The sequence below is a fragment of the Meles meles genome, chromosome 2 (genome assembly GCF_922984935.1).
Source record: "Meles meles chromosome 2, mMelMel3.1 paternal haplotype, whole genome shotgun sequence".
Classification (NCBI taxonomy): Eukaryota; Metazoa; Chordata; class Mammalia; order Carnivora; family Mustelidae; genus Meles; species Meles meles.
Window position 1 is genome coordinate 100,773,387 of NC_060067.1, and position 26,427 is coordinate 100,799,813.

Consider the following 26,427-nt stretch of genomic DNA (forward strand, 5'->3'; position numbering starts at 1 on the left):
ATCGAGTCCCATGTTGGGCTCTCTGCTCAGCAGGGAGCCTGCTTCCTCCTCTCTCTCTGCCTGCCTCTCTGCCTACTTGTGATCTCTGTCTGTCAAATAAATAAATAAATTCTTTAATAAATAAAAAAATAAATAAATAAAAATAAAGACTTTATAGAAAACTCAGGCCATCACCATTGTAATGCAGGGAGGGAGCTGAGGTTAATGTAGGCATGGGTAAAGAATGGCCTCTCCTTCTGCCAGAAAGGCAGTCCACTTGACAACATTTGCCTACTTATAATTGGAAACGCTATTCAGTAGTACTTTTCTAATTAATTTCTTTTTCTAGTTATAAAAGTGAAAAGTCTCTCTGTATAAGACTGAAACCACGGGAAGCACACAGGGAAAGCCTTTAATCTCACTACACACAGATATTTATTGTTAATATTTTGGCACATTCCTTTTCTATAATTTAACACTAAGCTTGAGATTCTTTCATCGTAATTTTAATTCTCTGTAATCCAGTTAATATATTTGAGTTTGGACAAAAATAGGACTTCAGTAGTATATTTGTATTACTGTTGCTATAACAACTTGAAACAGCTGACACGTAAGGCATTTTAAATCATTTTGCCAAAGTGAATTAGTATTTAAATAGCTGGAATATGATAGCTTTTCTGAAACTTGTGTGAGAAATAACATGAGCATTCTTGAAGAGATTGCATGGTAATTTAGGATATAAGTAAATAACCTCTGAAGCATTTGTTAAGGGTTATTTTGAGTTGAGACTGAGTTAAGGATTACCACATTTAATCTTCATATGTACCTCACAAATTTTTAAGCAATCCTGTCTATTAGCAGGGTGAAAAACAAAACAAAACAAAACAAAAACCAACCAAACAAAAACTGTAAGTTTTTGAATGAATTGATTCCTTTAAAACATGTTCAGACCCACTCTTTTTGAAATTGCCTAATTGCAGAGGCACCTGGGTGGCTCAGTCATTAAGCGTCTTCCTTTGGCTCAGGTCATGATCCCGGGGTTCTGGGATCAAGCCCCACATTGGGCTCCCTGTTCAGCAGGAGTCTGCTTCTCCCTCTCACTCTCCCTGCTTGTATTCCCTCTCTTGCTATATCTCTCTCTGTCAAATAAATAAAATCTTAAAAAAAAAAAGAAATTGCCTAATTTCATAATCTGGAATGCATCAGTTGATGCTGACATTGATAATTTTAAAAATGTTTAAATATTGTAGTTGACACATAATGTTGTATTAGTTTCAGGTGTACATCATTGGTGGTTCAACAATTCCATATATCAGGCAGTTACTATGATAAGTCTAATTACCATCTGTCACCATATAAAGTTAGTATAGTACTGTTGACTATACTCTCTATGCTGTACTTTTCATCCCAGTGACTTATTTATTTTATAACTGGAAGTTTGTACCTCTTAGTCCCCTTCACTTAGTTTGCCCATTTCCTCACCGCCATTATTAAGTTGACTGAACCACAGTCGTAGACTGGCTGAAGGAATCCAAAAAAGGAATGACCTGCAAAAGGACTAGAAGTTTATTCTGGAGAGAGCCATTTAGTGAGCAGAGAATTAACTGAAAATACTGAGATCTGAGTCTTCCTTCCCTTCGTGGCCCACATGCCCTCAAGGACAGTTGAGAACCGTAGAAGAGACATGAGATCAGGGTTCAATAAAGAAACATTGGGGGGTGCCTGGGTGGCTCAGTTGTTAAGCAGTTGCCTTCAGCTCAGGTCATGATCCCCGGGTTCTGGGATCCAGCACCACACTGGGCTCTCTGCTCAGCAGGAAGCCTGCATCTTCCTCTCCTACTCCCCCTGCTTGTGTTCCCCCTCTCAATGTGTCTCTCTCTGTCAAATAAATAAAATCTTTAAAAAAAGAAAAAGAAAGAAACATTGGTCACTTAACTAGGATTACCCACTACGGTTAGGTAACTGAAAATCATCTTCCTAAATATAATGCTTCTCCCATAGGAAGCAACTATTTTGCAAGCCTCTTCTGACCTCAGTCTTAAGAGTATTGGCAGTTCTTTCTTGAAAGCTATCAACTTTTCTCCTCTGGATTTCAACCCAGAACTCCAGATAGTAGCTGCTTGTCTGTTTCTGATGATGCTGTGAACCTGACGGGTGGCCTAGCTCTCAGTTGATTTTGCCTGTGAAATAGACTGCCTGGGTTCCTCCCTTAAAAACAGCAGTTCCTTTAGTCAGGGTTACCAAAGGTTTAACTGGTAGCGAGGTCTTCTCGCAACTTTTCCCTACTATTTGTTTCAAAGCATTTGCGGGTGAAAATTAGTGGGGTTGTTTGATCTCTTCTTATCATCACTTATGCTAAATTGTCATGCTGGCAGGAGTCTGAGGTACCCAAGCGAGCCTCACTGTATTCTCACCCATGATAGTTCTTACAGTTTGCAGAGCCCTAGGATTTGGAATCAAATCTATATAATTAAAATACTTGATCATTCACACACGGCATTTCCCTAACAGCGTAATAAAGCAGTGGTTTACTTTTCTTCCTTTCATTTCATTACTACTGGTATAAGAGAGGTGGCCTTTTAAAATTTTTTCATTCCAGGATGGGGATAAGCATCACAGACTTGGAGAGGATGTAATTGAAGGTAATTGAGGGTAATTGAAGTGGCCAAGAGAGATTGCTCGCTATTCCTAGGTATTTGTTTTAACCCAGAGCCGAAGCAGAAATCTTCAATACAACTTTCCATAATTGTCTAGAATTTGAAATTATGAATCATTAGTTACTTAGAGTTGTCTTGTGTGGGAGGTAGTGATTTGGGCTCTCTCTAGGGGTTTAGCTTTTAACTGGAGTTACACTAGGTTGGTACCAAAAAAAAAAAAAAAAAAAAAAATCAAAAGGGTCCAGAGCGAGACTGGAGAACGTAGGAGAGAAGAGCTGAGAAGAAAACCCAATTATTACCTTTAAAAAGAACGTATTTCAAACTCTAGAACTTCTACAATCTTGAACAGAAAGCCTGGCTCAGAAGACTTTATCTTCACATCTTATAATGCTTCTTGCAACCTCATATGTTTTTGCTGAGACCAAACCCATTTTTAATCACACCTAGGAGTGAAGGAAATGTACTTGAGTGTTGCCCTATAATCTGCTGATCGACATCTGTAGGATGCGTATGTAATTTTCTATGCTCCTAAGGACTTTGATCCTTAAGTTCACAGAGCAGAACGAGGGCAAATTTTGACGTCATTAGAAGAAAAGGCAGATTCCAGATCAAGGTCGCAGTAGAAGAAGATCCTGAACTCATTTCCTCCCATTGGGTACACCAAATCTCTAGCTACGTATGGAACAGTTTCCTCCGAAAAAGATTCTAAAAGCCAGCTGAGAGGGTCCCACACATCAGGCAAATGGGGAAAAAAACCACATTGAAGTTGGTTAGAGTGACTTAAGACACAGTCTCACCATAAACCCTGCCCTATGCACCATGACCCATAATCGGGAGGTCAACTGAAAACCTGGAGCTTTTCCCTGAGGAGTGCAGGGTTTGTACCCCACATCACACATCCCAACTCTTACAACGTGCACCTGGGAGGTGAGGTCCCAAAACATCTAACTTTGAAAATGAGGTTTGAGTGCACAAGACCTGCAGGGCTCGATCAACCTGACAAGTGGCTCTTAAGGGCTTGTATGCTTGGACTTCCCCATCCCACAGCCCAGGGCAGAAACAGCTGATCGAGAGGCTCATCTGCTGATTTTAAAGCATATGTTAAGAGGGATGTATTCGAGGGATGCAGGGATGTTTCAATATCCTCAAGTGAACACGATACATAACATTAACTAAAAGAAGCATAAAAATCATTTGATCATTTTAAGCTGCAGGAAAAAGTATTTGACAAAATTCAACATCCACTTATGTTTAAGAATTCTTAGCAAAGTGAGCATAGTGGGAACATACCTTAACATAATATTAAGACCATATATGGCCAGCCCACAACTCACATTATACTCAGTGATGAAAAGCTGGAAGCTTTTCCGCTAAAAGCAGGAACAGGCCAAGGATGCCCACTCTTGCCAATTTTATTCAGTATAATACTAGAAGTCCTAGACAGAGCAATTAGGCAAGAAAAAAAAAAAAAAAGAAAAGACATCCAGATCATAGAGGAAGAATTAAAACTGTCATGCTTTGCAGATGACATGATATTGCATATAGAAAACCCTAAAGTATCTACCAAAATCCTGTTAGAAATAATAAATGAATACAGTAAATTTGCAAGATACAAAGTTGATATACAAACATTTATTATGTTTTTACACACATAATGAACTAGCAGACAGAGAAAGTAGGGGGGAAAATCCCATTTACAATTGCATCAAAATGAATAAACTGTTTAGGAATAAGTTTAACCAAAGAGGATAAAGACCTACACACTAAAAACTAAAGACATTGATAAAAATAAAAAAGTTAAAGATGCAAATAAATGGAAAGATAATTTGTGCTCGTGGACTGAAAGATTTAATATTGCTGTGGCATCCATAATACCCAAAGTCACCTACAGATTCAGTGTAATCCCTATCAAAATTCTAAGAGCAGTTTTCCAGAGCTAGAACAAACAATCCTAAAATTTGTATGGAACCTAGCAGGTGTTCAAATAACAAGAGAAGTCTTGAGAAAGGAGTGAAGTTGGAAGCATCATTATAGCTATATTACAAAGCTATAGTAACCAAAAATATGATATTGCCCTAAAAACAGACAGTACACAGTAGGTCACTACACAGAATAGAGAGCCCAGAAAGAAACCCACACACATATGGCCAATTAATTTGTGACGGAGGAGCTGAGAATATACAATGGGGAAAGGATAGTCTCTTCAATAAATGGTCCTGAAAAAACTAGATAGCCAAATTCAAGAGAATGAAACGGGACAGCTATCTTACACCATGCACAAAAATTAACTCAAAATGGATTAAATACCTAAATGTAAGATCTGAAATCATAGGTAGTAAGCTCTTTGACATTGGTCTTGGCAGTGATTTTTTTTTTTGGATCTGAAACCAAAAGCAAAGACAACAGAAACAAAAAATAACCAATGGGACTACATCAAACTAAAAAACATTTCCACAACAAATGGACCATAAACAAAATGGAAAAAAAAAAAACTACAGAATGGAAGGAAATATTTTCAAATCATATATCTGATAAGGGGTTAAAGTGCAAAATACATGAAGTTCATAAAACTCAATAGCAAAAAAAAAAAAAAAAAAGGTAATCCAATTAAAAATGACCAGAAGATCTGAATGGACATTTTTTAAACAAAGACATACATATGGCAAACAGACACATGAAAAGGTGCTCAACATCACTGATCATCAGGGAAATGCAGAATCAAAACCACAATGACATAGCAACCCACACTTGTAGGAATGGCTATTAACAAAAGACAAAAAATAACAAGTGTTGGTGAGCATGTAGAGAAAAGGAAACATAATATACATTCTCATTTTGATTCCTATCAAATATTTAAGCCACAACACCTGATGTTAGTTTTGGTGCAAATTCCACACACAGTTCCCTGGAACCTTTGAACAGGAGCGACTGAAGGGACTGGAAGCTTCTGAACCTAGGGTCAGGGTCATGTTGGCCTGAAATCCATTATTTCTTGTAGCCTTAAAGGCTACTAGGCAAAGGTTGTGAGATGTTTTACAAATTCTAAATAGATCTGTAATTTTAAACCCTTCAAAAAAAATTAAGCCATGTATCTGGAATCTTTATTCAAAGAGGCAGAAAAAATATTAACTTCTCCTTCACCCCACTATAAATTTTAAATGATTATTTCTTAATGCAACTTAAGTAACTATACAAACAAGGGAAAGGATAAGTTTCTCTGATGTGACATTAACAGCAGGTGCACACTAACTGACTCATTCAGGAATTTTTTAGAACGAAGACGAGTGTCAGAGACAGCTGGGTTTGCAAACCACCGGAAGTCTTTTATTGTTTCCTGAATTGGAGCAAGTCCAGAAAGGAGAATAATTACTCTTTCTAACTGCCAAGTTTTCAGGCTGTTCAGATAACCCTGGTCTTGTAGTAGGAAAGAAATATGAGCCAAGGTACAAGAATAGCGATTGAATTTTATTTAAAAAAAATATTTCTAAGGGAGCAGTTTTCTCAGAGTGGTCTGTTTGCTTTAACAGAATATGAAATAAATGACTATCTTATCAAAACCACAAAAAATAAAGGAGAGAAAAAAATCAGACTTATTATCCACTCTTAGGCTTTATAGCAATGTAAGAGCTAAGGATTTCAACCGGACTTCTTTGGGACTTGTAAGTTATTGATGAAAACTTTTGTGGAAGGAGAGGGACAGGAAGTAGTTCTCAATATTAAATGGAAAAAGTTTGTCCTTAAAACTCTTCATTTTCCAAAAAAATTTTGGATTACTCTGATTTAAAGTGAGCATGTTCCCTCCCTTGACAATAGAGAAAAAATCCTAGGTTTTGTTCTAAATTTCCAAACCTAGTAACAAATTTAGATGACAGATACTAGGTGCTTTATCTATACACTATCCTCACAACAGACCTATGAAGGAAGTACTACTATAAGGGTGTCCCATTTTTTGACAGAGAAGAGTTTCTTGAAAATTTCAAAATATTCAAGTATTTCAGAACTTTCGTAATTCAAAATCTGTCTTCCTGTAGGAATAATTTTATTTTTTAAGTCTTTTTTTAACTGGGTGTTATATACAAATAATGAATCTTGGCCCACTACGTTAAAAACTAATGACATATTATATGGTGACTAACATAACATAATAAACAAATTTTTAAAAAATCATAAAATCCTTTTTAAGAAAAATGGGTAATACCCATATTTATTTATTTTTAATTAAGCTCTATGCCCGAAGTGGGGCTTGAACTCAAAACTCTGACGTGAATAGTTGCGTGTTCTACCTACTGAACCAGTCAGGAGCCTTCCCCATAGGAATGATTTTAAAACACAACAATAAATACGTTCCTAATAGTAAATTTTCAATGTGTCTTTGTTGTGTTTCTTCATTCCAAAGTTCTTGGTTGCTGACTCATGTTTCTCCGTTCTACCCCCCACCTTAATGATTACTTGTATGGCATTGTTATAATTCACCAGCAGTGATGGTTAGAGTTACAGCTCAGTAGTCCCCAAAAATCACACCCAGGACTTCTGAGGCACCTGAAGAGCAGCATAGTTCAGAAGATGTTGACCAGTGATGGTATTTCTGTTTCCCACTAATGTGCTCCTCTCATGTGGCAATATTATAGTGTGTATCCATTTGGCCATCAGCTTTGAAATCATGTCGTTCTTGAGTATATTTTAGATGTAGAGCATGCATATTCCTTCAGATTTTACGTGTCACAGGTGTTCTTAGTAATACTGTATATACCAATATTTCAAATTGTCATGATCCACCGCTATGTAAAATGTGCCTATGTCCCTATTGGCAGATGAAGGAACTAATGCTTAATGATTAAGAAATTTACCCACAGGCGCACAGTTTATAGGTAACAGGATCATAATTAGTTGGTCTGACCTGTAACCCATGTTCTTTGCTCAATACACATGTATACTTAACTAGCAAGGTCAAAATTAAAGGGGCCAACTTCAGACAGTCTTTGTGACCTCCATAAAAGGGGGATATGGAAAAAAAGAGGGGGGTGGAAAATGATTTTACAGGACAGGGAAGGAGGAGAAACTTTGCTGAGTATCTCAAACTGAAACCTGTGGGCCATTTGCATCAAAACACTTGGAATGTCTATTAAAAAATTCCATTCCTGAGTCTTCCACCAAAGCTATTAAATTGGAGCCTGGAAATCTTCATTTTTATGACCCTCCATGGTTCACTGTAGTTAAAATTCTCATATAATTTTGGGCATCTTATGAGCTCCTTGAACACTACACTCTCCCTGACCCCTCAGAGACCCCCTACGCTGACAATCCCTGTTAAATAATTAGAGATTCTGGCGAGATGTTCGGTAGCTAAGAAGTTCAGTGCATGAGAAACTCTGGAGAGGCATTGGACTGTGACTCCGGTCAATTATGGCATACTTGATCCTTACTCATGCATTTCTTGTTTTGTCTCTGACCTTTTTATAGCTATTTTATCCAGCTCCATGGACTGTTAAGTAGGTTCTTGCACCTGAAATAACATCAGTGTCCTGGTAACTTTTCATGAGGGCATCTTTTCTCAATCATCTTTCTGGTCGACCTAACGCCATCTCCACAGAGCTGTAGACGCCACGGACAGCAGCTCATGGTTCTACTAGGATTTCCTGTCACCAAAATGTCTCCATGACTCTAACTTCTCCCACCCCACATCCCTCCTCTCCCACACAGATATGGTCTGACATATTTCTTGAGTCCCTGTTTCATACCAATCTGCAGTTTCTTCTTTGGATGTCCCATCATGCCTCCAATTCAGCATGATCTGACCCAGAATTTGACGAAAAACGTTCTTAGCCAGCCCTTTAACTCAGCAATTCTACTGCTGAGAATCTATCCCAAGGAAATAACTCCAAACAATGATTTTTTTTTTAAACAAAGTTAACTCACTTGTATAGGCCCCGCCTGGATGAAAATCATTATCAGCACCCCATAAGCTTCTCTCTGTGCCCCTTCCCAATTATTATTTCCCCAAAAGTAACTGCTAGTCTGACTTCTATCAGATCAATTTTACCTATATTTGAACTTCATATGAACAGTGTACAATTTGTACTCTGTGTGTCTGGATCCTTTAATTCACTATATTTGTGAGAATAACCTATGTTTTTACATGTAGAAATAGTTCCTTTGTTCTCCACAGAAAAATTTGGATTAATAGGAAAAATAGAAATGGGAAGCAAGCCAAGATCTGTAGAAAAATTAAGGAACAAAGTGAATTTTTCTTCTCTGATTAGACCTGGTATACACAGATGTATAAAAATGTGCTTATCTGTGCTATGCTTTTTGTTTCTAAAATTATTTTGTGATTAGATTGGGGCCATGAGTTCCTATTACCTTGTTGTGCTGGCCTATGGAGACTTTGGTTTGACTGTTGAAGTGTAGGAGAGGGGAAATTCTCAGATTCCCAGGCTTCTTTTTTTTTTTTTTAGGTGATTTTTTTTTTAATTTTTAATTTTTTTTTTTAATAAACATATAATGTATTTTTATCCCCAGGGGTACAGGTCTGTGAATCACCAGGTTTACACACTTCACAGCACTCACCATAACACATATCCTCCCCAATGTCCATAACCTCACTCCCCCCTCCCAACCTCCCCTCCCCCCTCTTTTTTTTTAAGATTTTTTTTTTTTAAAGATTTTTTATTTATTTTTTTGACAGAGAGAGAGAGAGATCACAAGTAGGCAGAGAGGCAGGCGGAGGGGGGGGGGGGGGAAGCGGGCTCCCCGCTGAGCAGAGAGCCCGATGCAGGGCTTGATCCCAGAACCCTGAGATGATGACCTGAGCTGAAGGCAGGGGCTTAATCCACTGAGCCACCCAGGTGCCCCCAAATATTTTATTTATTTATTTGAGAGAGTGAGAGAGAGAAAGCATGAGCATGGGGAGGAGCAGAGGGAGAGGGAGAAGCAGACACCCCTCTGAGCAGGAAGCTGGATGCCGGGCTCGATCCCAGGACCCTGAGATCATGACCTGAGCGAAGGCAGATACTTAACCGACTGAGCCACCCAGACGCCCCAATTCTCAGGCTTCCTTGAGTAAAAAGAAATTCGTGAACTAGAGGTGAGAGACTCTCAGAACAGACCGTTTGGATGTTCATAAATGTCAGGGAAGCCATGTCAGCATCTAGGCAATTCTAGGATGGGAGATTCTGAATTGGCCACAAGTTTAGGGACTGTTCAGTGCTGCTGAGGGTTTCTTCTGAGGGAGAAGATGAACTCTGCAACGTAGATGCTGCCAACACAACAGAGCTCAAGGGTGACCCATCTGGGCACCAACTTTTCGGCAGAAGAGTTTAATATTGAGATTCACCTGCAACACCCAGATGTGTTGCCTGGGTGTTGGGAAAATGCCCAACAATTTTCAGAAACAATAGTACAAAGGAGTTTTACAGCTGTCACTCTTTAGCGGCTGAGTTAATGTTCTGAGCCCACTAGCTAGCTGCTAAGAACTAGGTGTTGAGCAATCAGTAGCTATCGTCAAAGGTCTTCAGTCCGGATCTGTCTGTCTGTCCAATCCCTCTAACTTCATAATGCTGGTGGTGAATTGATCTCATTGGAGAACTTCCATATTTCTGATACAAAGAATTCAGGTGGTGGGGAGGCTGACTCTCAGAGCCCTTATCACATAGAGTTCACCTGACAGTGAGCTAGCCAGCTGTTTCAGGCCCTGTAATTCTCTGGGAAATTCCCCAGACATTCCCCTGGGGGTCTGTATAACCCTGTCTTTTAAAAAAATACTAACAAAAGATAATTTAGAAAGGAATATCTTTTCTTTTCATATGATCTCTGTTCAGTGGTGGTATCTGAGTGATCTCTTTATTTTTTTTTTAAGATTTTATTTATTTGAGAGGAGTAGAGGGAGAGAGTGGGTGCGAGCACAAGCAGGGGGCGAGGCAGAGAAAGAAGCAGACTCCCCACTCAGCAGGGAGCCCAGACAGGGTTCTATCCCAGGACTCCGAGATCATGACCTGAGCTAAAGTGTGACTGAACCACCCGGGCACCCCTTGAATGATGTCTTTAAAAATGAAACTCTGAAGAAAAAAAAAAAAAAGAAACTCTGATAGGAGTGAGATTTGGCTCAGGGCCTTTCACCTCACAGGCATTCATACTTAATAAATAATTGTAAAATGAATATTGTTTAAATTAACTTTCTTTGGTATGTCTTGTGATTAGAGTAATTCAATTACCATGAACAACTATGAAAATTAACGGTCAATGTGCTGCTTAGAAAGTTGTAAAAATTTATCTAATGGATTTTTAGATCAATAAGCCCAAAGGAATGAATTGGGCATATACAGAGCAGCAACTTTTATGACTTATATTTCCTCCCTTTCTTGGAGTTCTTCCATGAATGAGCCCTCAGAAGTTTAGGGTTGAAATCCTAAAGGACATTTCTAGCCCCTAAATTTAAGGATGTGGAAAACTGAGAGTTGTGATATTTTTTTCTCTTTTCCTTTCTTCCCCCTCTCCCCTTTCTTTCTTACCTCCCTCCCTTTTCTTTTTTTTCTTTTCCTTTTTTTCTTTTCTTACCTCCCTTTTCATTTTATTTGTTTTGGGGCTGGGTTTTTTTTACAGTTTTTACAGTTTTGACCTTAGAACGATAAAAGAGCCAGCTATTTTACCAGCAATATGAGTTTATTCGGGAATAACAGAATTGCAGAACAACAGAATTGCCAAACCATTGGCAAGTCCAGAGAGTGGAGGGGGGCTTACTTTCACAGGGGAAAAGAGGAAGCTGGGAGGGGCTGTTATGGCCTCTCATTGACTGAGTGTGGCGGTTTCCCATTGGCTGGGCTGTTGCTAGACCCAGAGAAATTCTTCCTTCCTCCTGCTTGAATATGTGAAGTAAACTTCTTCCTGTTCGGTTGGAGAATGCCAGATATGCTTCTTATCACAGGGAGTAGTGTGTGAGAGCGCCCTCTCTACAGGGCCTCTGGACCTTATTTTTAAAGAAGTTTACTTTATTTTTACTACAGATACTGTTATATTTCGATTCAAGTGCTTTCGCAATGAAATTTTCATTTATCGTCCCTCAGGAAAAAAGAAGTTTGGTTTCCTCATGTGCCTATAAAACCTAGTTAAGACTGCAATGGAGTTAGTGGGGCAATGCTATTAATCTTAGCACTGGAATTATCCCAGTCCTAATAAGTTTGTAATTCCAAAAGGGATTAAGAGTCTTTTCAAAGAAAGAAAATTTTTTATAGAAACAAGATGACTAACCACTTCTGTGATCTTGGTGAGTTTTTGGCTTCAACATTAATCTTCGCTACTGCCCACATCTATTTTTAGGTTTCCTTTAGTTCATACAACTAACTCACCTATTTTAATTTTCTGCGGTACTTAATTGGGTTCACTACTGGTAGTATTTTATGTCTTTGTTCCCACTGTAAAAGTCCGGAAACCAGCACGTTTTTCTTTCCAGTGTAGCTGAAAGTTGTGGGCTGGTCTCCATTTGTCCTGGAATGCATTAGACGACACCCCCATCAACAGTTGAATAAAAAAGATAAGGCAAAGGCAGAAAATGTACCCATCAAAAGACATTAATTTTATGGAATTTAGCAGAACAATAGGCTTAAAATTCAAGGACAAGGATTCTCACCTAGCACAGTGCCAATGCATAGATAAGTAACTTTCTTCATCAGCTACCTCAACAGCTTCATCCCAAGGTTCATGAAGTAGGAATGATGGGTGAGGGAGGGGAACAGTCAGGTAGGCATCTTGGAAGGTTAAGTCTCCAGAAAGTCTCCAGACCCATTCATGCCTCCATATCCAAGGTTCTGAACGAGTTCATTGGAGATAGGTCCTAGACATTAGAATTGTTTTAGCCATTTTTGGTGATTGTAATATCCAATCAGGCTGAGAACCATTATGCTAAATGAAAGCCTGGTAGGGAGTCCAGTATCAGCACAGGGGCTGTAGTCAGAAGATTCTGGTACTTAGTAACTGGGTGACCTTGGGCCAGTCCCTTGCCCTTCCTGTGCCTACATCTTTTGCTCTATAACCAGGAGAGGGGTGCTCCATGAAATTATAAAACTCACATTTCATGATGGAGGAGCTCAGTAAAGTTCTTCAAATGTGCAATACTATGCCAGCCTCTAGCACTATATTTTCACAGGGTCAAGTACTTGTCAGCAAGAATTGAAGCTAGCATTGCGTGGCCGCCTTCCACTCTGGCCCTGATGGGGCTAAGGTTACTAGAAATTCCTCTATCTCAGATCAAAACATAATAATAGTAGCTCAAATAATAGTGAAAGAAAATCCTATATTATGAGACACAGTGCAATCTTAAAATTTCAGATTCAAATTAAAATGTTATGAGTTCTATAGCCAGGTATTGTGTTTCTCTGGGGAAATTCTAATGAGATCTATTATGGTACCAATTGTCCTTACTACTATTATTTTTTAATCTCCGCCCCCCCCCCTTGCCTCCCCACTCTGCCAGGCTGGTTTTTATCAGGTGTTTTTTTTTTTTTTTTTAAACATGAGCCAGCATTTCTTTACCTTGTCAGATGCCTGGATTGCAAACTCCAGATTGCAAGGATAGCCAAGTTGCAAACTCCAGATGCAAAGACTGTACGCCACGGTATTATCTAAGCAATATTTAGACCCATTGGGCTTTTCCATTTTTTTTTAATGCTTATATTCACAAGTGAAGAAAATAAACTGATACATCAGAAAGTGAATTGAAGTCAACCCATCCCCTCAAACATTAAATAAGGACATCTGTTTAAGACTGATGCTTTCTGACTGAGCGGGGGAGATTTCTGGTGAATGGAGAGAGCAGTTCTGGAGGGCTTGCCCGCCTTCTGTTTGTCAGGGAACCATGTTACCCACTAAGATACCTTCTCTGTAGTCTCCACAAGACTTTCCTCACCAACCGCTGCTTCCGTGAAGCCTTCAGCTCTGATGGATTCCGCACTGCCACATGTAACATTTTAATTAATAGCTCATGAATAGTATTAGCTGTGATACTATTTAACAATTAGGTACCATCACCAGAAACGCGGTGGAAACTACTCCTGCTTCAAAACTTAATAGTTCTCCACCAAGGCCATGTGTATCCTCCCCCTCCTTTTCTAAACTAGGCTCAGCTTTTCTGCTCAGTACTTTTTTTAAAGATTTTATTTATTTATTTGACAGAGATCACAAGTAGGCAGAGAGGTAGGCAGAGAGAAAGAGAAGGAAGCAGGGTCCCTGCCGAGCAGAGAGCCCGATGCGGGACTCGATCCCAGGACCTTGAGATCATGACCTGAGTCAAAGGCAGAGGCTTAACCCACTGAGCTCCCAGGCGCCCAGTTTTAAATGATTTATTACTGTTCTTCTTCATGATTGTTATTGGCCAAGTGAGTCCCCTCTAGCCCAAAAACTCCATTAAATATATCTGGCCTCTCAGAAGCAAAGCTTCTTTAGACTTTAGACTTTAACATATCCTTGTTTATTCAGAAAAATAAAACAAGATTTATTTAGCATCAGATTATAAATATTAGAAATGGGCACTGAAGATTAGGTTTCTAATAGCTTCTGAGAAAGAGCAAGACCTGACTATTGGAAAACAAAATTTGAGGAGGAATCATTGTTAACAGTTTGAAGGATTTTTCCCATAAGTATTTTTATAGCCATCATATATATTTTATAGCCATAAAACCTTTTCAAAATGTACACTGGTTGGGTCATTCCATACAGATTTTTTTTTTTTAAAGATTTTATCCATCTACCTGAGAGAGAGTGAGAGAGAAAGAGCATGAGAGGGGAGAAGGTCAGAGAGAGAAGCAGATTCCCCATGGAGCTGGGAGCCCAAACTCCAGGATCATGACCTGAGCCAAAGGCAGTTGCCCAACCAACTGAGCCGCCCAAGGCGCCCCATACAGAATATTTTTCTCCTTTTATTTCTTACTTAACCATCTTGTACCTTGGAGCTTTTCCATGTCAGCATTTCGGGCAGATGTACCTGGCACACTTAGTAGTTGTATTGTGTTCGTTGTCATTTATTTAACCCTTCCCATATCAGTGGGCTTTTAGATTTTGTTCTAGCCATCTTATCTGTATTACAAAACATACAGTATGGTATATTTTTGCAAGTATGCCTAAAGGAGACATTGTGTTTCCAACAATGGAAGTACTGTGTCATAAGATAAGAGTATTTTCAATTTTGATATACAATATGCAATTTTAGCCTCACCTGTCTCGGTCCACAAATTGTTTGAGAGACTTTCTAATGTAGATGTCTGATTAAATATTCCAATCAAGACAAAGGAGTCAAACCTAGAAAGGATCACTCATCGAGAGATGAAATTGTGCACTGTACTTGTTACTGAAAGAATAGGGCAAGTAAATTATTAAGCACTACTATGTCTATTCCCATGTAACTGTTGATTTATTGGGCAAAAAATGCACACCTTGATGGTTTGTTATATTATTATTGTTACTGAAAAATGTGTTTTTAACACAGGCTAAATGCTAGACCTGACTTAAGTAGACATTCTCTATTAACAATGCCTGTCATCAGGTGTGGAAAGGTTTTAGAAGCGGGATTGCACTTTGTCAAAGAAACATGATATGACATGGGGACATCATTACTCCATATCACAAACACTGCATTCCTGTATCACCTCTGGAACCTAAGGGCATTACAGTGGGTTTGAGGGTTGTTGTTAATTTGCTTTAACCTCTTCGGGGATCATTGCATGTTCTTCCTACTCTGGATACTGTCAGCGTCTATGGCAAATGAAAATTCAAGTTTTGTTATCAGGAAAATCAGGGATCTCTCCTATGTTTGTAGAGTTGCTGCTTTTGGATCAGCTGTTGCCATGTTTTGAGAACTGACAAAATCTCACCCATTTTTTCCCTTTTTCTGATTGTAGAATACCTGTATAATAAACATCTTTATTGCCCAGTCCTAAAAGCAATTGCCACTTTGGTTATTGAGTTAGCGGGCTGAGGGGTTCTGCTGGCTGGCACTTCAGAATACAGACCTTTCAGAAACCCTTGTTTTGATTCCAGAACACCTTGCATTTAAGTTGAGAGCCCATAAGGGGAAAATGTAAAGCTGAGTTTATCTACCGTTGACATTCAAGTTGAAACGATTGAAAGGTTTATTGATGATCTATACCTAACAGTCTTTCTATCCAGGGCAGAATTCTGGAATTCTGTAGCTAGTATTGCAATTATTCCACTTTGACTTCCCAATGGCAGTAAAATTGGAAGGCTGGAACACAGAGCTATTCAAACTTTCCTCAAGTTGAACAATGATGAGGCCTCACGGTCAGAGCCTGGGTTTGAAAGAACATTCACCATGTCTCTCACGCTTGTTTAGAAAGGATGTCAATACTTGTGAAAGGAAAAAAACTTACACAACCTGAAAATGAGAAATTGTTTTCTAAACTTTTTCTCTAAATGTTTCAACATCTGTGTAATGGAGTACATGATACATCCAAAGAAGAATCCCATCCAGATATACATGCGTTGTCTCCCAGTCTTTTCTACTAGTCTTAGTGTCCGGGTGTCCTCAAGGGCTGGCTGATCAGGGATTAGGGTTGTATCTCGGTGTCACACTAAAAAGTTTCTGTAAAGCCTTGCAAGCTAGTACCATTGTGATTGGTTAGTTATCATATCAATTGTAGGTAAGCACCCATTTAAAAAAAAATTTAATTATCAATCTGATATATCCTTGCTTTAAAATAAGCAATGCAGAAATGCGTATATAGTATAAAAGAGAAGGTTCTCTCTTCCACCCCCAGAATACCCCCATTAACAGTCCACTAGGCATTCTTGGTACCGTCTTGAGTCCAGGCGATGGCAAATGGCTAAAGATGAAGAAACAGACCTCTTCTGGACTAGGACTCCAGAATGTTTGTTTGCAGAGAAACACCTGGGCTAATCAGATCCCCTTGCCACATTGTGCCTAATGTAGCTGACAGAGAGGAGAAACATCCAATTCTCCCTTCACTGAGCTCTCTCCTATTCCACTGTTACAGTCAAAACTGGACTTTGACAAGAAAAATTATAGATCCCCTTAAAAAAGATGCCAGTATGACCTTACAAATGGGAAAAGGCCTGTGATATAGCACTAATCTGCCCTCATTAAACACAATGGCCCAGACTCTCAGCTGGTTTGAGACTATAGATTTAGGATAATCTTTATCCTCTGATTGAGAGATAAATTTTACATGAACCAGATGCTTTTCTATACCAGTCTCCTTGAAGATGTTCTATGGAAAATGCATATTTCACATCCTCTTGTGAACTTACTGTCTGTCACTTGTTTGTGAAAAGTTGGCTCGTGAAAAGAAGAGTGGTTGAGAATGTTCAAGCCATGTCCACGCATGGCTGGGAAGAATGTCAAGATTGATAAGAAATGTCCACCATGAGTATAAACAAGGACTGGAAAGAACAAGCAGAACATAAGCTGCATATCTGTCTTTTACATTATGGTGTCTCTCAAGATGATGTAACTTAAGATGCCTGGCTCATTCAGTAGAGCACACAACTCAATCTCAGGGTCATGAGTTTGAACCCCACGTTGGGTGTAGAGTTTGCTTAAATAAATGAATTTTAAAAAGATACAACTTAAGAAGGAAAAATGTCTCCTGACCTAAAGTATTTTTTGGTCAAGTATCATAGCCTCAGGGCCTGAGTGTAAATATAAGAAAAAACTATATGGTTCCAAAGTATACCATTGCTGAGATGTACCAGGGGCAGAGCTCCTGGCTTCTCACACATAACAATCATCCCATTGGCTAAGCAGCTCCCTCATGCTGCCCACCCCCAGCAGGAGCATTGTCACATCGCAACAAAGAGCCTTTGCCCACAGACACGTAGGCCTGATGGCTGGTACTGACGATTTCCCTGAAAAAATGCATTGCCCTCTGTTCTGAGTCAGCCTTATTGTTGAGAGCTTAGGGAGTGAGGCTGAAGTCCAGATATGGGACGATCATATGTGCTATACACTGATTCCCAGCAATACTGTGGCCACATCATCTCCACAATTGTCATGCTGCAGTACTCTGAAATGACCTCCTTGTACACTGACCCTCAAATTCTGAATCCCTATTTATCCCGACATCAAATCCCGCTTCCTCTGATATCTACCAGTACCGCCCCCTACCCTAGCCAGAGTTAGCATATTGCTTCTTTTTAGCCCCGCATCTGGGACATTGCCAGTCCATATTTAGCAACTGAAAGAATAAATTAAAGCATGCCCATGCTTAAGAAATGGGCTATGAACTACATGGTTTTTGATACCCAAGAAGAAGAAAGGACGGTGACTATTCCAGAGGTGCTTTCTTTGTCTCTGTTCTGATCTTGTATGAAGCACAGAGTCTGGCAGCCGAACAGGAGAGGAGGGACTCTGGCTGTCACTGGGCTGGCATTTAGCTCTGGACAATATGCTGATGGTTCAGAAATGTCCTAGACCAGGGGTTGGTGAACAGAGACAGATACATATCAAAAGTGTGTCACTTTTCTGTTTATCTGCTTTGGGCTTGTACCAAAGTCATTGACTTCTCTCCCGCTGGTTTATGGAAAGCCGATAACTGATGTAGTCAGGAGCTGACCAGCAGTATTTTGACTTAGACATACCGTGTAGCCACAAAATATAAACTAGTGTTCCAAGGTCTACCGAAAATCCGATCTTGTGTGTTGTGTCTGCTGGAACACAAGTAATAGAAAGCAGAATTCCAAAAATAAATAAATAAATAAATAAATAAGGAAGGACTTGGCTCTTGAATAGGTAACCAACAGCATCTGCTGTTGAGCAGAGACGGCATGTCCAGACTTCCGTAGTACCTTCACAGCAGCAAAGTCCAAGGGCCCAATGTGTGAATGTGTTAATGTGTTAATGTGGCAATGGTGGCCACTCTTCACATTACCATTTTGCCATCGTCCGGTGAGGTAAAGACACACAAAAAAATCAATTCAGATAACACAAAAATCACCATGACCTGACTTTACCGATGAGTTCCAATTCTCCACTCTCCAATTAGGGCAGTTTATTGCCTGTAAAGACACGGGTCATTCCACTTGGGAGGGGACATTTCTTTAAGATAAGAAACTGGAAAAGGGCAGCCTTGGAGCGAACACGGAGAAAAGCTCCCTAGCAGGACATATATGCAAAGTCCCTAAGGCAGAAAACGGAAAGGATAAGAAAGTGGTGGAAGGATTGGCTCACAGTGAGCAGGAAGAAAATGGCAGTTGGAAGGGTGGAGATGGGGGACAAAGGGGCCATTCAGAGCCTTGGAGGTCCTATTAAGGAGCTGGGGGTTTTATTCTGTATGCAGTGGGAAGCCACTAAAGGATTAAATAGGATCTCCAACTGTAAAGTGATACCAAAAATCCTAGGCAGGATCATTTTATATGTTGGAAAGAGTAATTCCATTTAATGCAGGCTGAATATCATTAGAGAAGCTACTTACGACATCCCAACTTAATAAATTAACAGTTGCCGGAATTCAACTTTATTACCTTTAGGCAAAGTGACTTTTGGTTCTAGTTGGTAGACACAAGCTGACGGCCTAGTGGAGTGGCTTGTTTTGAAGCGACTCTTAAGAACTCTTAAAGAAACAATAATGCCTCTGAGGAGAAATGAAAGCTCCTGTTCCCAATTTGGTGAGGCTGCTACTCATCTCAGCAGCTGTTCACTGGCTAACCTCCTAACTGACTTGGCCCCTTGAAGGGAGTGCTGCCAGAAGAAGGATGGCCGAATATGGCCCCACATGGTCACCTGGCGTTGCTTTCAGTCATGTTTGTGGTCCACATGCTCTGGTACACATGCCTGAGGGATCCCTCCTTAATGGAGACTGCCTGTTCCAGCTGCAAAGTTCTTTCACACTTCAGGTTGCATTACTGAGCTCAACACATTCCAGAGCTCTCCTGTTTCCTTGGCAGTTCCTTGATAAAAGTGCCCGAAGCTAGTTTATTTTTCAACCATCTTTGAGTACCTGCACCTGTGGGGAGGCCAACACGTGACAGGGCTTTGAAGAATGGGGTTCCAACAGGGTTAGCCTGTGGTTATGGGGAGCTCAAGGGAATGAGCCTGACTGGAGAGCTAAGCCTCCTGGCTTCCATGAGAAAGACGGATTAGAGAGTGGAAGGGGGGTAAGCGATGACAGTGGTGGTTTGGAGGCCGCTGCAGAGGTCCAAAAAGATGCCAAGGAGGAGGTCTACATTGATAAGGCTATTCCAAAGATAAAGGAAGAGTTGGCTGAGAGAAATAAACCGATACCCAGGCCATCGAGCTGGGGCGGGGGTGGGGGAACTTTGAAAAGGACTGGACATAGGACAGACCTGAGCTCATTCCAAGAATTTTCAGCCAACCCCATCTCAACCCCAAGGGAGAGTTCTCAAACTGAAACATAACAGTCAGCAGCTTCTTCATGAGATCCTGCCCTGCTCCATTCCGTTTGGCCGTGACCTCTTCTTGGTACAATGATGACATACATGAAGGCATCGTGTATGATCTTCAGAATAAAGCACCGAGAAGTTGTGTTGCTCTTGTTTACAAAACATTTTAAGATGCTTCTGGGTCAATGCAAATGATTGCAAGGCATCTATATACCTCTTTCCCCAATGGCAGACAGTCTTCTAAGTATGGGTAATGTCAGAAATGAAATGATTTGCCTGAATGTTGTTTCTTTTCTCTTTTCATTATAAAGTATATTCGGTGCTCTTCGAACTGGTGCTTATATGGTGTACATTTTGATGACCAAAGGCCTGAAGCAGTCAGTTTGTGACCAGAGTTTTTACAATGGACCTGTCAGCAAATTCTGGGCTTATGCATTTGTGCTAAGCAAAGCACCCGAACTAGGTGAGTGTCTTCTCTCCTTCCATTTCCACCCCTACCCTTCTGGGTAGCTACACACGCACAAGATATATTTATTTGAAAACGGACAAAGAAACCATTCGAAGGTCCTGTTTTGTTGGTTGCAATGAATTTGACTTCTTGACTAACTTTTCCACTATCTCTTTCTCTCCCCTCCTTCCTTCTGTTTCAACAATTAAACGTTGTGTGGGGCGTCCGGGTGGCTCAGTGGGTTAAGCCTCTGCCTTCGGCTCAGGTCATGATCTCAGGGAGCCTGCTTCCCGCCCCTCTCTCTCTGCCTGCTGCTCTGTCTACTTGTGATCTCTGTCTGTCAAATAAATAAATAAAATCTTAAAAAAAAAAAAAAAGCAATTACACGTAGTGTACGTGAAGAGCAAAATAGTTTACAGAAACATGCAGACTTCCAGACACTACTGGAAATATACTCCCAGGGGCATATAAAATCCACACACAGTCCCTTCTGTCCAGTGCATTAACGGCTGTGCTAAGTTGAGAATATGGAAGAATATTCGCAGTGCAGATCTCTACCGGTCCCACATGGAAGCAGACTTTCATCCTGGAGTTAGGATTCGGATGAGGAAACTAGGCTTTCCGTTTGGGTGTCCTCCTGTTCCAATTAACAAATGGAAAGCATTGGTTTCTGGTGTTGTTTGATTTGAATCATCTAAGAGATGGACCTTGGAGAAGAGAAATTTGGCTCCCCTTCTAGAACTGAGTCCAAAATACTGGCTATGTACGTAGAAGGTTTTTCCTTCAGCTCTTTAATGGTCTTGAATATAAGTGTGGTGCAGATTCACATGAACAGCGGGAAATTCGTGGCAAGGTTGTGACATGGATATAGTTCACCAGGAAAACACCTTTACTGCCAGAGAAAGGGATGTGCTGGTGATCATAAACTCTGGGCTCATCCGTGAGTGGTACTGGCCATCATCTCACAATCTCATATATAACCTTAAGGAACACCTATTCACTCTCTGGGTTTTTTCATTTTTTATGGTGAATTAAGAATTGTATTACTTAGTTCAAAATATTTATTTATAGTTGGGTCCCCTCTCCTGTTTCTCCTAAAAGGGGGTTAGAGGTTGTACTTTGCTTATAAACCACATACAATCAAGCTATCCACAGTCTTTCTTTAAGGTGTCTTTAATATATATCCTGTGTCTGCTCACAAAGGATAGGAGGCCTCTTGGATGTGTATGTTAGCAGCCTGTCTATCCACTTTTATTTTTTAAGATTTTATTTATTCATTTGAGAGAGAGAGCAGGAGAGGGGAGAAGGTCAGAGGGAGAAGTAGACTCCCCATGGAGCTGGGAGCCCCATGCAGGACTCGATCCCTGGACTCTGGGATCATGACCTGAGCCTAAGGCAGTTGCTTAACCAGCTTAACCAACTGAGCGACCCAGTGCCCTCTATTCACTTCTACCAGCAGCTATATCCCTGCTGACTACAAAGAGTGGGCCATTGATTTGAACTCTGGGTGTTTTCCCAAGTCAAAGGCAAGGGAAGAGCAGCAGAGGGAAACTGAAAACCTTTGCTAAGAGGAGCAGGGGTATGGAGATGAATGCTCTACAGTCCAAAATAACTAGATCACTGTTGTGCGTGCACGCACACACACAAGAGCCCATGAAGGCAGACATGGGTTGAAATACATTGGTGTGGATATATTCATTCATTCACTTAACATATTTATATTAAGTGCCAATAAGGGGCATTTAATAGGGGCTTGAATGGAATGTCTAACTCCTCCAAAAAGAAATTTAGAATATGAATTTTACAAACCAGGCCCCAGGAAGTGATTTTTCATATTTGAATTGAGACCACAAGCTGCCAAATCGTAGGCTACAAAAATGTTTTTCCAACTTGGAGCTACACACAGTGCCTAAGACAGATGTGTTTTGAGGAATTTCAAGATTCTATGGTAACATTTTAATTTTGTGTTTTCACTTAGAGATAAAATAAAAGACTGTCTTGACAGATCTATTTCTTTCACAGTGATTCTTTAGATTCATAGAGCATCTGAGCCAGATTACTTTTTCTCAAACTAGTGTTGGTCTGAGAATGTGAGCCTGTATCCTCATATATCCTCTTGGGGTTTGGTGACATTTTCTTTTAAATGCATACATTATTAATGTTTGAGAATTATTCACTTTGAGAACTATCAATCTCTCTGACTTTTAATTTATGCAGTATAATGAGCATCCTTATGAATCTCCCCATCTTTCTTGATACAGAGCTGCCTACAGCTGTATGAAAACAGTAAATGCATGAACCCCCTGGCTCCCTCTACATGTCAGCACTAAACACTTCACCCAATTTCACTACCCTCAACATAGCATCAACAATGGTGCCTCTATGCTTCTGGCCCTTAAGTCTTAAATCACAAAGTAGCAACCTCAGTCTTTGCTTCTAGAAATCCTTTCCCTTGCAAGGGCTGCTTGTCTGCACTCTGAGTTTTAGCCAGGTGTATTTGAGGGACTTGAAACTAAAAATAGTCCTTTCCACCTTTAGAATAATGTCTTGAAGAGCCACCTCAACCTATTCATAGTGGTCATTTTTCTTCAAAGACATGAGTAGACCTATATTGTCTTGTCCTCCCATCTTCTCTTCCAGACTGACATCAAAGTTTTAGGAGGGCGGACAGAGTTAGAATTTCCACACAAGAGCTATTAGTGAAGCACTTGGAGGTATTTGTGCTGTTGTCTTCTATCTTGTTAGCATGTCAGTCTGGATGATGCTGATTAATCATCTGTCTTAATTTAATGTCAACCCAGCCATGCCACTCCCTACCTCCCCCATGTTGACGTATAATTAAACACAATTCTATTCCCTCTTGAGCCCAGAAGGAACTGTACCATAGTCCGTTGTGCCGTAGTTTCAATAATCCCTTTCCCTAAGAAGGCTTATTCACCATAGTGGTTTGTAGGTTGCATATCAAACAATCCATTTCTTCACAGTTAAAACAGGACTGAAATGCAGACAATGGGCTAAAGAGTTGGAAAAAAATAAAACCTTAAACTTGATCTGGTTCTTTAAAGAGGCTTTTTCATGTCTTTTCAGGTTCATTATACAGGTAATTTCATAGTCAGAGTCCCCTTTTTCAATTTTAAGATATGCCTTATTTTCCCTCAAATGTTCTGGAGCTCATTGACAAATGGCCTTCCCCAACTAAACTGTGAATCAAAATAGGTCCAAAAACCAGATAGCCAGTCCCTATCCCTAATTAGCACATGTATTTTTTTTGCTCTTAGAAGACATTGCTGCTACCGTTTAATTAAGAAAGATCTATCGACCTGGATTACTGAGAACTTTTTTTATTTTTAGGTCCTAAGCTCAGCTTCTCAGTATACTAAGGTCCTGGACTCTCTTATGTGCAGTAGAAAGGGAAGGTTCCCGTGAGAAGGAATAGTTCTGTGTTCAATACCGAAACACTATTTTCCCACCAAAACCCACATGCCCACAGTTTTCACTATACTTGGGGGGGGGGTGCAAAGCAAAATACACATGACATCAGATTTACCATTTCTAAGTGTACAAGGCTGTGGCACTAAGAACACTTGCATCGTTGCACGGTCCTCACCACCATGCTTCTCTGTTTCATCTTCCCCAACTGACACTACCCATTAACCACTATCCTTCGCTGAACTCTTAATAGCAAGAAGGGCTTTCTGTTTTTGCAAAAAACAATGAGCTCATTTCAGTGAATTATAGAGTTACGACCCATTAGAACAAATGAGGAGAAGAGAACCACCAGCCCGCTCTGCATGCCAAAATCTTGCGCGCCTACTGTTTGAGTTATATTAAAACCTGCTGAGATTTGCTTTTGTTAAAACTTGGAAACATCTGCTCCGAGTCTCGGTCCTTGCTCAGTTGAGCTTGTCATTGTTTCTGAAACTCTGACTCAGCAGAGCTCCAGCTAATTGCGAAGAGGGGCACGGCCATCTGGGACAAACCACACAGAGTGGCCTCTTGGTGACTGCAAGCACCCTGGTGGTTTCCAACTGCCGACTGTTTCCCAGTGACACAGACATCTGTACTTAACAGGCACACAGGCTGGAGGCAGATCGTTTGGAAGGGACACTTGGGAATGAGAATACCATGTCCTGCCTGGCTCTTGGCTGAAAATAGCTGAATCAAAAGTTAGAGAGACTGTGGTAGAGAAAACATGAACCAGTGGCCACTCGAATGGGTGACGTGGCTGAATTGTTCACGAGTCAAAAGTCCCACTGCTTACTGTTGGCCAACATTCTTTCCATAAGGCCAACCAGACCTTTGACCAAGAAAGATGGGTTGGCCAACATCAAATACACAGTCTTTATCTTTGGTTTGCATTTTCAGGTCACTCGGTAGCTTTTGGCAGGGCTGTAAATACCCTATCTTGGTACAACTGGCTCATGGCAAATCAAGCACGATATCATGCAGTTTCCATGGAAGAAAAATAATTTATAACTGCCAGGGTGTTTTGACTGATGCATCTTAGCCGCAATATTAAAAAAAAAAAAAAAACACACACACAAACGAACAAAAGAAAAAAAAATACAAAAAACATAGGAGCTCTCAGGAAGCCCTTCTGGAACCCCACAAGTTTCCCCTTCCCTTTCCCCATGGGAAACTACCATTCCCTAGGTCAACAGCCTACTTGGGGATAGTAACCTTGATGCAGCCTTGAAGTGGTGGTCCTGAGAGTGTCCAGGCCTAGTATTGGAAAACAGTCATCTTCATTACTCCACCTGCCATCGTTGTATGTCTGTTCCAGAAAAAAATCTTAAAGGAATTCAAATTAATTCTGTTTTAAAGATCTCTTGACATTAGGGCACCTGGGTGTGTCAGTCGGTTAAGCGTCCAACTCAAGGTTTCAGCTGAGGTCATGATGGCAGGATTGTGAGATCAAGCCCCATTTGGGATCCATGCTTAGCACAAGTCTGCTTGGGTTTCTATCTCCTTCTTCTGCCCCGCCCCGCTGCACTCTCCCTCTCTCTCTCTCAAAATAATAAATAAATCTTTAAAAAAATAATAAAGATCTCATAACATGTGCCTCATCTCCAGCCCCCCCCCCCCATTAAATGGAAACACGTAATGTGTCTTAATCATGCCACCTACTCGTGAGATCTGAGACCCCTACTCGGACAGGAAAAACACAAAGCTAGTTTCAGTACCAGAACTGTAGGTTCCACTTTTCGTTCCAGTTTAGCCCATTCTAATATGGTCTGTCTTTTGTCCCCTATTACTCTTCTCATACTAAAATTGTTCTTCAGACGATAAAGTTTTAATATAAAAGTGATGATAGAGTCAAAACTAAATCTAAAGAATTAAAACGGTTGAGCTACTTATTGCTCTACAGCAAATAACCTAATACAGTGTATTTGAATATTGCATGGCTTGTACATTTCTGTCATGCTCAGAGGCTCATAAAGAAACATATTTTCAATTATGAATGGATTTGTTTTTACCATGTAATTTCTTGTACTTCTACCTTCTTTCCACTGCGAACAAAAGTAGGCTGGAATTATTGGGTCTACGTTATAGTTTACTGAGCGAAGGGAGGCACAGAGTAGTAATTACACAGAAATAGTGGATCTTTGACAGGCACACAAAAATAGCACAGTTTAACAACAAGAAATAGACCCCAGTTCTCCTGATACCAGTTTTGTCTCTGAAGTACACAACTCAGAGTTACCATCACCATCAATCATTATCAGTCTAACGTTTATAGGCATAATTTGTCAGGCATCTCACAAGAGAGAAAAGGACTTCAAAGAAAATTTTATAATATGTCTGGAATTACAGCTATCCTTTTCTGTCCTAAACAAATATGAAGTACTACTGTTTAACACTTGAGTAGGGAAACAAACGAATAGCTCCTGCTGAACGGAATGGGGTACCACATGGTTTATTCCAACCATGGCCATTAGAACCTTAAAAATCTTCCCAGGGCCTCGCATTCCTTGACCTTTC

General features: G+C 40.2%; 1 protein-coding gene across 2 annotated transcripts in view; it reads left to right on the top strand.

Moving 5' to 3' along the window:
• The window catches only part of ELOVL6 (ELOVL fatty acid elongase 6), a 125,428-nt gene that overhangs the window by 93,335 nt on the left and 5,666 nt on the right, over window positions 1-26,427 (top strand). For both annotated transcript variants that reach the window (XM_045997568.1, XM_045997569.1), the window contains one exon: window positions 20,309-20,460. In XM_045997568.1, coding sequence (XP_045853524.1) covers window positions 20,309-20,460 — 152 coding nt within the window. The remainder of the gene's footprint in view (window positions 1-20,308; window positions 20,461-26,427) is intronic.